Here is a 14,795-nt window from a genome sequence, read left to right on the forward strand (position 1 = left end):
TGTACGTCATGCAGAATCAAGCTGTCAGAAGGAGGGAAAAAAGAATTAAGATGGCTACGCCCACAACTTTTATAACAAAGTGGTCTTGCAAACTGACACAAAATCTCGCTGCTCGTGTGCAAAATCTCACTACTCGACTGCATAAAAGGAGACCGTAGGAAGAATGCAGACAGATGGTTACGAGAATCCTTGGAGACGGTTGTATGAGACTCCTTGGAGACGGTTATATGAGAATCCTTGGAGACGGTTGTATGAGAATCCTTGGAAACTATTGTTGCACGTTACTGGGTCACTTTGTTGTCTTGCCTTTTTTTTATTACTTTTTTCCTTCCCTTTTGTGTTACAGGCGTTTAATAAATATCCTATAGAGGAAGCAAACTAAACGTGTGAATATTACGTCTTCTACAGAAGGAAACTGTTGAACATTTATTATGATGTGTTCATACGCTGATAAAACTTTTAATTTTTGTGAATGTTGTGTCTCATCATACCAAATCAGATAATTCTTGGAATACATAATCCCCATACACAAGCGGAATTACTAAAAATAGATGTACAAAGATACATAGACATATGTAAGCTGTCAGAAAACGCTACGCTACGGTCCACAATCCTGTGACCCAAGAAAGTGAACATAGTATAAATTTATGAGAAAACTATCAACATAAAGTGAGAGTATAGGGCATGTGCATGAAAGACAGAAACATGCAGCTGTTGCAGCAGGTAATTGTGGAAAGATGGCCAGAAGACAAAGTACATCTTAACCCAGAAGTGTAACCCAATTTTAAAATGTGGAATGAAATGAGGGGTTAATTTTCAGAGAAAACCGAGTAGTAGTGGTCCTAATCACCTAGGCTGTGTTGAAAGAAATATTGCATTCCATATACCTGAGAGTAAAAGAATGTTGCAGAAGAGCCAATCCGGCAGACTCCTCAATGTTGCATAAGATTCCTAAGAGACCCTTGACAAAAGTAGTAGATATCTTCAAATTTGAAGATAGGGATGATCTCTGCGCAGTTGATTAGATGAGCAATTTCTGTGGAATTGATCATCTTCCAACTACACAGGCAAAACAGTGATCATTAAGCTTAAACACCAGAACATGGGATACTAGTTCATAACCAGGAATTTTTGACTTTTGCAAGTAAGTAGTGTTAGTCTTTACAATAGCAGTGCAAATGAAAAAGTGGAATATGTAGTAAAGATGACAAAGAATCCCTTCCGGAAAATGATGGCTGATAAGACTGATGGATACTCAGCGATGCTGGGCCACAGGAATACACAAGCTAAAGGTCTTTTACCATCAGCACAGGAACTGATGTCTAGAGGAACAAAACATTTTTCCAACCAGAGAGAATCTACTCAAATCAGAACTACACAAAATGTTCAACAAGATAATTAAATGGAGGAGCAAGAAACAAGAGCATTGCTTCCATCACAAAGCAAAATCACTTCAACCATTGCGCCCTGGAGATGTGGTATGGATGACACCATACATAAAAGGTCAGAAAGAGTGGAGCAAAGCCATTGTGTGACAAAGACTGGATGAGAGGTCATACCACATCAAAGTTAATGGAGAGCCGCATCGACAAAAGAGGGTAGATTTGAAAACAGCAACAGAAGCGCCGCCATTACCATCACCGATCTACCAGCCATACCAATTGCATATTAAGATACCAGCGAATGTGGGACCAGGTAAAGAAGAGATTAGTAACCCCCAGACATCTCAACAAGAAAAGGATAGAAGAGAAAATGTGAGCTTAACACTATTTCCAACAAAACCCAACCCAGAAAGGTTGAGGGTGACATGGTCGGAAAGACTAGTAAAAAATCCTGCAAGGTGCAAGAACTATACATCTTAAATTGAGTCCAAAGTGGAAATGGCAGAATAATCCCTGTTAGCCAAGAGGGTAGTCATCCCAATGGATACTTAGGGCATTATTTTACTTTTGTGTGTTGTCTTTTATTAGATCTCTTTTTCTTTCTTATTTTTGTTTTTCAGAAAGGGGAAGATATTGCATAAGGGACTAATTAGGTTTTACACCGCCTTTAACGGTGTTACTGTAGTATGTGCCTGAATAAAGAAGCTATGTAATCGGATGTTGTGCTATCTTTTGTCTTATATCAACGTATAAACGATAATAAAACAATGTACACGAAACCACATTCTTCAATGTTCGTCGAATCCATTTTCAAGCTAATCACTCGTTGGTAGTCTTCGGCTAACTTTTGTAGTATTAGCTTTGGCTAGATTTTTAGTTTAGTTAACATTCTGTGTCGAATTTTAGAGTCTTTTGCCAATACCAATTTTGGTCAAAAAGTTCAGGCCGAGAAAAGGAAAAACAAAGATGGCGGCCAGCATTTTAGTAAGTGCGTTCTCGCAAAATCTCGTGTGCGCATGAAGCTGGAAACTACAAAACGAGCTTCATTTTTCGGTGCTGCAGAGATTCCAGATCTGGCAGGAGAGTAGGTGCAACAGGAGTGGAGATTCTATTTTCTCGGATTTATTCCCTTTTGTGTGTTTGAGGTGACCCCCCCCCCCTGGAGGCGCACTGCAGTTTAAGGACCGTGCCACTCCTTTTTTTATAAAGATAGTATTTTCACTATATATCAGACACTTGAAATTATCAGTTCTGCAAGTTTAAAATCGTTGCAATGTTTGTTGATTATGCAAATATGAAATAGTTCCCATCGTCTTGATTAAGTTCGGTGCTCAATGGATTATGGCCCTCGATCTTTGGATGTTTATCTCTGCATATAACTTCCTCCTCTTTTTTTCATAACTCGCTTGACATGATTCTAGTCCTGTGCTCGACTCCATGCCTCCGTTCAATCTCAATGGATACCCCTGTAAGCATAATAGTGCGAGTAATTATGAGGCAAGGGTTGAGCAATCACCAACCACACCTCTATTGAGTTGGCACTGCTTGAGTTCAGTGGCAACAATAAGTGCTAGATGGGTGGAAACAATGTAGAAATAAGCTGAAAGCACAAAAATCACCTGGAATTCCCAAATAGTCACCATTTTAATACTGACCAGGTTCACTGTTTTTTTTTGTTTTTTTTTACATAGGCGGCACCACTTATCAAGGCCGATAGGCCACTCAAGGATAAGGGTTAAAGAGTGTAGAGTAGTCAAAAGGACAATATAGTAATCGATAGTAATGGAAGTTCGGCAAATTTGTTAACTTAAGTGGAACGGCTCATCAGAAACTTGTTCACGTTGGACTTAAAGACAACCATGTTATAGACAGCTGAAAAGCAGGAAAACGGAAGACAATTCCACAGGCGTGCAGTTCTAAAAAAGAAACTTTGATCATGGAATCTATGTTTAGGTTTAGGCACAGATAAAGAGTGGGGAGAATTATTGATAGTGTTTTCAGTTAGTCGAGTGTTTCTTGTGAAAGTTTGGCGAGGGAGGATCATAGATTGAAGCTCAGTCGAACACTTTCCATGAAAATAACGATAAAGCAGAGCTAAACTCGCAACATCTCTTCTGTGAGACAGAGGTTGCAGCGAAGAGAAAAGGACATCTCCCACCAGGCTACGAAGTCTATTTTGAACCCTATCAAGGCAGGACAAGTCTTTTCTAGCAGCTCCTGCCCATATGTGGCAACAGTATTCCATCCTTGGACGTATCTGTTGCTAAACGTCTGTGATCTAATACTAACGGGTGCATCAACGTGATTATGTCGTACATAGTCCTGTCATAATCTTTTACAAATATACTGAATTGAATAGAAGATAAGGATGCCCATATCTCCAGTCGAGATGATCTCAATAGAGACAAATTATAGATAAAGAAAATGAGTCATAGTTAAGTTTATCGATTGGGTTCTCTTCTTTTTTTTTCTTTCTTTCTTTTTTTTTTTTTCGACTTGACACATGGAAATGATTTTGATGTCTGAGAAAAGTGTTTGGCCTAGATTTTCAGTCTCGGCATAAAGAAGCAAGTAGAATCCATATCCTCCCGATCGGACCAGGAAATGATTATATCAAAATTCAATTGTTTGTGAGGTTTTTTATTAGGACAAGCATGCACCTACATTGTTTTGTTTTTTTTTTTGTTTTTTTTTTGTTTTTTTGTTTTTTCAGAGAATTCCCATTAGCTTTTCAGAAGAAAGAAAATGCCACTTACCTGTAGTATAAGTCTAGACCCTATCGAAGCCTCTATGGTTATTATGCAGTTAGTATTGTCATTAACTGTATCACTATCTGCGGTAAATTCACCAACGGCAGTATTGTAATAGTAGTTGCACTTTTGATCTGCAGTAAATAAAATTGAAAACCATTACAAGTAAAACACAAAAAAGTATAAGGAAAGAATGCAAAAATGTGTTTGTGTTCGTTTGCTTAACATAATTATGAGTTAATCACACCTTGAGAATGAGAAGCTGAATGAAACTATTACTTATGGAAGGACAATATTAACCCTAACACTAAAGAGTGGGTTATACCGTGTAGAGCGTGCATATGGTGGCAGATTTTCTCACATGAAAATTATACTGCACCATTATAACTATAATCCCACATCATAATGAGTTGTCAAGTTTATCCTTTTAATATATAACACAAAATTATTCCATTTCCTTTGGACCAAGTTGTATCGCATTTTTTTTATTTATTCTTTTTTTCTTCTTTAGATTCACACAAAAAAGACACTTTGTCACTAAGATGTAAGAGATTACTGATAACTAGGGATTATATTTAGGGGAGGATTAAGTGGGAAGTTATGTAGCAAAATGTTTTTTTCACATTACATTTAAATTTCTGCATGTTGTACCAAGTCAGGAAAACGGAGCAGAGTGGGAATTCGAACGGCTATCAGTTCAAGGAAATTTCTACTAGAGTAGAAATCCTTACGACATCAAGGAATTTCCACAGTGAAGGAACGAAATGTAACTGATTGCTTAGGGATATTTACGTCAAGGGGAAACCAGAGCATCAAATTCGTTGCACAACACTCCATTGAAGATTTGTAAAACAATCACAACATATATAATATTTGTGACTTTTTTAAAATTAAGATTTGGATCGTTTAGACTACTGTTCTTATCTTTGGTATTATGTTCACAATGTTTCAGCCGAAATAAACACCAACCTTCTTCAGGTGTATTTTGAAAATGACTCTTATTAGTGAATGGTGGAAGGAATGTTTTGTTTTCTCAACAGATCATAATTGTTAGAATTCAAAACGTCTGATATATTTATGAAACGGAAATTCATTTTCAGTGTCATATAAATTTAGGTTTGATATTATTTTTCTGAATTATTAAAGATTCAAATATTTTAGTGAAGAGATAAAAATCACCATAATTATCTAAGTTTTTAGGACGTTTTATCTACTTGGGTCACCATAATCTGTTTTGTGACTTGGTCATGTATAATCATCATGATCATCGAAGTGTTTAGAGCTTTTTAGTGTACTGAGATCACTAAAATCTCTTTTTGGCTTTTCAAATACTGGGAGTCGCCAAAAACTTAAGGTTTCTGAGGGACTTAATACAGCAATAGCACTAACACATTATAGACTTCTCACAACAACCATAAGATAGTTAGAGAATTGTTCAAAGCTCTAGCAAAAAGTAAATGATTCAAAATGCCATAGGTTAGAAAGAGGCAACATCACTGATGTATTGTTTACGGAAGGACAGTATTAACCGCAGTAAAAAGGGTGTCATATCGTCTAGAGAGTGCATGTTGGTAGCACATTTTCTTACATGAAAATTATACTGCATAATAATTATAACTGCAATCCCACTTCAAAGTTATTCTTTTAATACATAAAACAAAATTATTCCATTTCCTTTGGACCAAATTTTATCCATTTTTTTTTTACTTATTTATTCTTTTATTTATTTAAATTCACACAGAAAAAGACACTTTGTCATTGATATGTATGAAGTTACTAATAATTAGAGGCTAGATTTAAGGAGAGGGAAGGTCTAAGTAGGGAGTTATGTAGCAAGATGTTTGTTCACATATATTTAACTTTCTGTATGTTGGTAAAGTCAGGAAAACAGGGAGCAGAGTGAGAATTCGAAAGACTATCAGTTCAAGGAAATTTATACTAGAATAGAAAGTCTTACAACATCAGGTAATTTCCACAGTGAAGGGGTAAGATTTAACTAATTGTCGGGTTGCTTAGGATTGTTCAGACTACTGCTCTCATCTTGGATTTTATTCTCACAATGTTTCGATCAATATAAATCCCAACCTTTTTCATGTGAATCTTAAAAATGGCAGTAAAGGAATGAGATTTTACTGATTATCTGGTTGTTTAGGGATATTTACGTCGAGGGGACACTAGAGCAGCAAATTCGTTGCATAACATTCTATTGAAGTATTTGTAAAACAAGCTTGGGTGTTATTCTCACAATGTTTCGACCGATATAAACTCCGACCTTTTTCAAGAATAAATGAAAGAATGCTTTTGTTTTTCTAACAGATCATAATTGTTAGAATTCAAAATGTGTGGTGTATTTATGAGATGGAAATTCATTTCTAGTTTCATGTAAATTTGGTTTGTATCAATTTCATATTATTTTTCTGAATTATTAAAGATTAAAAGATTTTTGTGAAGAGCGAGAAAAGACAGATGAGGTGATGATTTTCAGGGTTAGTTTTTTCAGCAAAGTTCTTGAACACTGGTATCACAGGGGTAATTTTCAGCTACCAGGGAAACTATTGTTGAATAGTTTGGAAAGGACAGATACCAGCCCCTCAAAGCATTTCTTTATTCTTATAACAGGGATCACATTAGGCCCATGTGCCGAGGGTTTTATTATATTTTGGACATGGAAAGGAATGATGTCCAAGTCATGAAGTGTAGTTTCAGACTGCAATGGAATACCGTTGCATGACATTCCTTTGAAGTATTTGTAAAACAATATTGAGTATTATTCCCACAATGTTTCGGCTGATATAAACTCCAACCTTTTTCAAGAATAAATGAAAGAATATTTTGTTTTTCCAATCGATCATAATTGTTAGAATTCAAAATGTGTAATGTATTTATGGGTCTAAATGAAGAGTTATGTAGCAAGACATTTGTTCACATTACATTTAAATTACTGCATGTTGGTACAGTTAGGAAAACAGAGAGCAGTGTGTAAATTCGAAAAAAAAGTCGTACTAGAGTAGAATACCTTCCAATATGAGAATTTCACAGTGAAGGAAAGAGATTTAACTAATTGTCTGGTTGCTTAGAGATATTTACGTCAAAGGGACACCAGATCCTAAAATTCGTTGCATAACATTCCATTGAAGTACTTGTAAAACAATCACAGCGCATATAATATTTGTGAGATTTTTTTTAAATTAAGATCTGGATCGTTTAGACTATTGTTTCCCATCTTGGGTGTTATTTTCACGACGTTTTGGCCGAAATAAACTGCGACTTTCTTCAGGTGTATCTTGAAAATGGTTCTTATTGGTGAATGGTAGAAAGAATGATTTTGTTTTCCCAATAGATCATGATTGTTAGAATTCAAAGTGTGTGATGTATTTATAAGATGGAAAGGCATTTCCAGTTTCAAATAAATTTGGGTTTGTATCAATTTCATATTATTTTTCTGAATTATTAATTAAAGTTTCATGGCTTTTAATGAAGTGCGAGAGTAAACAGATTGAGTAATAATTTTCAGGGATAGTTTTTTCAGCAAAGTTCTTGAACATTGGTATCACAGGGAAAACTTCCCAGCTCTCAGGGAATCAAGATTTAGCAAAGCATTTGTTGAGTTTAGAGAGGACAGAGGGCAGCACCTTAAAGCATTGCTTTATTATTATAACAAGAATCACATCATGCCTACATACTGTCAGGGGTTTTATTATATTTTGGGCATGGGAAAGAATGATATCCAGATCAGTAAGTGTAGTTTCAGCCAATGAGAAATTGGGAGTAAGTTGTTTACGGAGTCCAAAGTGGAGTTCAAGGTGAACTGTTGGATAAGTAGTTCAGCCTTATCAGTTGCTGTGCAACCGACTTCGGAGCAATTGTTGATCGCCATTACTTACACACTATTATAGATTTTCCAGAAATTGCTAATTCATAATTTTTGTGCTGCGATATGTTTTCTGATCATCTCAGTATGTTCAATTTGGTTATTACAATCTTACAATTTCTTGATGCTATAAATTTCTGGCTTTTTGTAGTTGACTTATGGCGACTGAATTGGTTGAATGCTTTCTTCCTCTGTGGAATAGCAGCTGAAGAGGTGAAGTGAATCATTGGCTAAAGCATTTTTGGATAGGAACATTTGCTTCAATCACTACTTTGACCGATTCAGTTACTTCATTTTCACACTGATCAGTAGGGAGCGAAAAATATTTGAAGCACATCTTCCTATATTGTCTACATTTTATCTTCATCTGAAATCATCCAATCTAAGTTTGTCTAATACTCACATTACAAATCCATCATATTATTTTTATATCAGTTTTCTCTTCATGCAACGCATGTCATCAACTTTCACTTGTTATTTCACTTCCATACACCACTACACTGCTCACACATATCTGATAAACTCCTCTCTTGGTCGACAATGGAAACTCTCTGCTGATTAGTAATGAACTTACTCCCTCCATTCCTAATTCTTGCCATCACACCAGCATTAATTAATCCTCGTGCTCCATTGTCATCACTAAGGTAATAAACCTTCTGAACAATCTTAATAGCTTCATCATCCAAATATACTTTCTCCACATCTGAGTTTTCATCCATCATCATTGTCTTACACTGATTATCATCTCTCAACTTGTAATTGCACTGCAATAAAAATAATACAAATGACTCACTGTTATTTTGTTCGTCTGAATTATCTCCGCAGTCATTTTGCCCATCATCCACAAAACTGAGTGGAACACATTCGCCATTATTGCAAGGAAAGGATTCTGAAAAACGAAAAAGAAAAAATAAGTCAACCGGTTTAATACAATAACGTGACACTTTTGTTTGTAACAAAATACAAAATAAAAAGAAAGTAAATATTTTTTTTATCTTTTTCTACCCAAATTTTTGCCTATGAAAATTTATATCTATATAAGGATGAGATAGTTTCATTAGGACAGGATAGTTTTTTTTTGTTTGTTTGTTTTCTTTTTTTATTTTTTTACTCATTAAGGTCCAAAAGCCACTTGAGAAGAGGAGTTAATGAGTATTAAGAGATTGGTGAGAATGGGATATGTATCGTCAAAGGTTGCGTTGAGCCTCATGAACACTATCAACAGAACACTACTTCATACTGAAGTTACCTTCTGCTATTTCGGCGACATGTTGAATGCTAGTAGTAGTTGCAAAAACACTGTTGCTGCTTGCTCCTTTGTTGCATTGAGAAGGTCCAGAAAGTTGCTGCCATCTAGACAAAATTCGGGTCAAAGTGTTTTCAATCTGTTTTTGCTCTGTCAGCTTAGATCATCTCTCCTGTTTCAACTGGACAAAAACCAATTGCTCTTATCTCCAAGCTGCTAAAAAATGCACATACCATGGGAAAGAAAGTTTATCTTTTACTCCTTAACCTTAGAAGGCAGAACTTTAAAAATCGATACTAAACTCTTATAGTTATTTATAATGAGTAGGCATTCATTATCGATAATTTATACCTATACTCTGCATCTTATCTATAAGATTAGATACTTATTAGCCGTAGTTTATACTCATACTTAAAGTTACCTATATTAAGTAGAAACTCTATATTTTTCTTTCTCTTTGATGAGCCAAAGTACTGGTGATTGTCTTTACATAAAACCCAAAATCTGAAGTTCAAAGATCATTTTGAATCGTATCCTAACTCTTTATACTATACTTTTTCTAATGTATTTATTAATCCATGAACCATGTTAAATCGTCGTTTAATTCTAGTAAATACGATGCTTAAACCTACACCTCATACTCATATACCGCATCCTCCACCTTTCCAATCATCACGTGTGAATAACCGCATCTTTCAATCTTATCTTACTACTATTTTGAGGAGTATAACTATATAGCAGACCAAATATGACACTTTCACAGGAGATTGGAGTGCTCCAACCTGGCGAAACGCAACGACAGAGATTATTTCACCTTCGTGTCCATTGCACTGTGACGACTTTCGTCTGGCTGAACTATCAGCAAATGGTTTTAAATGCTAAATTTTTGTACGGAGTTTCGTCTCAGAGATAGGATGACAAGTTCCCTCAAGACTCGAAAGCAAACAAGGGCTCACACTCCAAAAGCTGTGAAAAGAACGACTCAAGAAACATTGATTAGTCTGATGTGTCATATGTGGGAAGGACTATTGTTATACCGGCCTTTCTACACATAAGGGAAATTACACCGGTTCTCGCTATATATACAGTGCCAGTAATGTCTACACGGCTGAGAAGAAGCGACCGTATTCCATTGCCTAGCTTAGCACTAGTCAGTTATACCTGTATTCCTACCTTTGTACCTGTGATGTTAATACACTTCGTTTGTTAAACCAACCTCGACTGATTTTCTTCTTTTACTATTGTGTTACGACACAACAACTAGTTACAGACAAACGGATTACTATATCGGGGAAAAATAAACAAAGTAACCGAGAAGACAACCTAGGCACAGCCAAAGTGGGGTCATCTAATCTCCAAACCTAAATCGCCCACAACTTCATGCAGTCGTTGTGGTAAACAACATTGGTCTATAAACTGTTTTTACAAAAATAAAACCTGCAAAGAGTGTGGCAGAAAGAACAGAAATATTAACAGAATCGGACAAGCTTTTTAGAGAGGAGCCGGCAGAAGTAATTAACTGTTAACATTTCCAACAAGAAAGTGGATTTACGGCTGAATTTCGGTTCAGACCTGTCAATCATGAATATGCAAACATGGAAAAGGTTTATGAGAACTAACAAATCAGCTCATGCAGTGACTGGTGATACGATAACATTCGAGGAAGGGATTACACTCCCGGTGCCATTAAATGATACCATCAAAAAAGTAAGAGCCTTTGTGCACAAGACATCCGAAAATCACTTCAGAACAATGAATGGAGCAATTTAAACTATCGGACCAATTGATAAACACATTCTGCAATGAGGTAGAAAATTCAATTGAAGGACGATTTAAAGGGAAAATTTCCGTAAGTTTTCTTATCGGGACTCGGAAGATGTACAAAGGCTATAGCCAGATTTGAACTGAAGGAAAACGTTCTATCTGGTTTCAAGAATAAGCGAAAAGTTCCGTGAATGGCCTGACCCTACTGTATACATTATGAAAAAGACCAACCAAACTTCTCTCTGCAGATTTTTCCACGGGCCCGATTACAACTCTGAAAGATTACCACTATCCCTTTCCCACACGAGAGGAGGTATTCAACAAACTCAACGGTGGTACAATATTCTCTAATAAATCTGAAGACGAGCATCACAAACATATATATAGGATGTCTTTAAAAGATTTTCAAACTTTGGATTTAAAGTAAAGGAAACAAAGTCTGACTTCCTCATGAATAATATAAAGTACCTAGGTCAAATTATTGATCAAAATGGAAGACGCCCCGACAGTGAGAGGACAGAAGCCATAAAGAGCATGCCTGCTCCTGATAATGTACAAGCGCTCCAAAGCTTTCTGGAACTGGTGAACTACTATCAAGTTTCCATAAAGAGCATGTATGACTTACACGCCCCAATAAATAAATTACTAAAGAAAGAAAAAACCTGGAATTGGACGCCTGAATGTTATATGGTATTGGAGCTTGTATACTACATATAATACCTGACGATACCAAAAAACCGATCGCCCATGTATCCAGAACGCTATTGCCAGCCGAGAGGCAGTACTCAAAAATGTTTAAATAAGCTCTAAGTATTATATATGGCGGAAATGAAATTTCATAGGTACTTACATTTCAAACCGATCATAAGCCGTTACTTGCGATTTTCAGCTCTAAAAAAATGCTTACTGACAAATGCTGCCAATAGACTACTGAGATGGGGTACAATTTTACTAAATTATGACTTTAAGCTGGAGTACCTGCCATCAAAATGGATCAGCCATGCTGATGGTCTATCAAGACTGATACCAAAGAGAACGGAGCCTTTTGAGGATTCCACAATTGCTGCACTTTGTAACGATTGCAAAATAAAACTTATGATATGCAACACAATTAGAGAGATTTCAGTATCCTCACTTGAAATTAAAAGCTGAAAAAGACGACTTAATTTGAAAGAGCAAGAGCCAGATCACTATGAAGGACAGCAACGTTCCAGAAGTATCCCTGCTTTGCAACGAGATCCTACTATATAACGAAAGTGTTGTAATTCCGAAAAGTCTCCAGAAAAGAATTCTACAGGATTTTCACATGGGACATCCTGGAAAAAACTTAATAAGAACCTACGTCTACTGATCTAACATGGACAAAGACATAATGGAGACGATCGACTGTTGCAGAAGTTGCGCCCTATGTGTGCAAAAACCACCATCACATTTAAACTTTGGTCGAAAACTGACCAGCCATGGTCAAGAATTTACATCGACTTTGCAGGTCCTCTCGATGACCATTATCACTTAATCGTAGGCGATGGTTGCACCAAGTTGCCGTAGGTATAAAGGCGCAAAAGGCCCACAACAGGAACAACAATAAATTTTCCATTTGCACGTTTCAATGTAGTAGACTGCATCGTGAGCGATAATGGCACCCAGTTCACATCTGCAGGATTCATCACCACTCCCCAATATCACACGATATCGAATGGGTATGCAGAACGATTCGTGGACACACTCAAAAGAGCACTGAAGAAGGCTCAAGGTTTACCAACCAATTAAGCCCTGTAGCAGTTCTTGCATTGTATAGAATTACACGTAATCCTAACACTCCAACAGTGATCTCACTGACAGAAACCATGTTCACGCAGGTGAGATCTGTTTTTGACAAACTCTTATCAAATCAGACAAAACCACATGACCACTTGCGTACCCAGTAAACATTTCACCCCTGGAAAGAGAGAGTTTTCTTCAAGAGTTACAAAAATAACACCTTATTCTGGATGTCGGAGACATGGTATATATCGTGGAAGGACCTAGACATACACATAAACGACACCAGAACCAATTAAGATGTCGCTCGGATGACACCAGCAACACACCACCATTAGAGAAAGAACCAATCGATTCCATTTTTGAGACATTCAATCTTAACCCTCCCCAATCAACACTCAAACAACGATGGTCGGTTCGAAAAAGGAAAGTCATCGATCTACTAATGATCAATCTGAAATGAAAGAAATATTAACAGCTTTTACAAAGAAAAAGCATGTGAGGGGGGTGTTGGGGTGACATAACGATCAAACCAGACTCACACTCAAACAAGGATTCGCCTTCTCCCTTGAGGCTCGTATTTACAAATATCCGTGGAATTAGAACTAACTTAAACGATGTAGAATCATTTCTCCTAACTTTTACTCCTTTATACCCCCTGCTAACCACTTTAACATGTCTGGTTATCTTACGCACTTGGAGTCTATATTCATAACACCCTCCTAATGACTAGGGAATCATGTATTTTACACTTACAACGTAGCATTAGTTACTTATATTTTCTCTACCGCTCTCCCTCGACCCGGGACTGTAGTTTGATGAATCACGTCTCTGACAACATAGATATAACACTTTTCATAGACACTAATACCCGAGTACATGTATTCGGTAACTTTAATATTTGCCACAGTAATTGGCTTGGCTTCTCTAGTTACACAGGCACAGCTGGTAGCATTACACATAACTTTTCTATATCTCATTCCCTTGCACAGACAGTAACGTTCACGATCCATCTCGCAGATCGTCAGGACCAGCAAGCCTCACCGCTGGACCCATTTCGAACTACAGTTCCTGAGGATTGTGTAAAAAATGCTCATTGTCCTCTCGGGAATGTTGATCACACTGTGATAATCATACACACTCACGACCCCAAGTTGAAGATACATTGCTTAAAACAACAAGGTACTACAATAAGGCTAACTGGAAAGTCATCAGGGATCACATCAGAAATGCTCTATGGAGAAAATATCTTTTCTCTTCCTGCGGAATAGAGCAGAAATGAGACCATTAAATGGTTCAAAACAGCAGTTGAAGTGCATGTTCTCAGACGGAAGTTCTATAGCAAACCCCACTCTCCCCAATGGTTTACTTCTACTTGTGCAGCAGCCATTGCTTAAAGGCAGCATGCATACCACACATTTATCCGACATAAGTCCAATACAAATAGACAAAAGTTTATAGAAGTTAGAAGTAATTGTAAGAAAGAAAGAGCCGTAACTAAGAGAGATTATACAAAAACAATCAGAAAACGCATTGTAGCTCAGAAATGAGGAATATGGGATTTCTGGAAAATCTAAAACAGTGTAGTAACTAATAGGCAATCAAAAATTTCCCGCCACCACTATCCAACAATCTTGAAGTTGTTTACATGCAACCGAGAAAGCTAGCCTGCTTGCCCGTCGGTTTGCTTCCAACTCTGCTTTGGACCCAGCAAACCACTCGCTCTCAGATTTTCTTTTGCAGGCAGAAATCACACTAGATGAAAATCATCCTTTCTCAAATACATATCATAAAAAACATAGACACCTCAAAAGCATGTGAACCTGATCTCATCCCGTCTGTATTATTAAAAAAAATGCTCAGCTGAGGTTACTCCAGTTCTCTCTAAACTTTTCAACAAATGTCTTAACGAATCTTGTTTCCTTGGCTGCTGGAGAACTGCTTCTGTAGTACTAGTTAACAAGAATTCTGGCAAAAGACTGACATTAAATTATCGCCCAATTAGTCTCCTCCCTCTTTTT

General features: G+C 36.8%; 1 protein-coding gene across 1 annotated transcript in view; it reads right to left on the reverse strand.

The window, feature by feature from the left end:
- Positions 1–1,868: 1,868 nt before the first annotated feature.
- The window catches only part of LOC145266451 (uncharacterized), a 64,057-nt gene continuing 51,130 nt past the window's right edge, over positions 1,869–14,795 (reverse strand). Inside the window, exons 6-7 of the mRNA XM_080122126.1 lie at positions 8,797–8,892; positions 1,869–4,266 (exon numbers count right to left, since the gene is read on the reverse strand). Of these exons, the coding sequence (XP_079978252.1) occupies positions 4,106–4,266; positions 8,797–8,892 (257 nt within the window). The 3' untranslated portion in view covers positions 1,869–4,105. The remainder of the gene's footprint in view (positions 4,267–8,796; positions 8,893–14,795) is intronic.

This window comes from Euprymna scolopes, chromosome 41 (assembly GCF_053919585.1).
Source record: "Euprymna scolopes isolate OS-2025 chromosome 41, ASM5391958v1, whole genome shotgun sequence".
NCBI lineage: Eukaryota > Metazoa > Mollusca > Cephalopoda > Sepiida > Sepiolidae > Euprymna > Euprymna scolopes.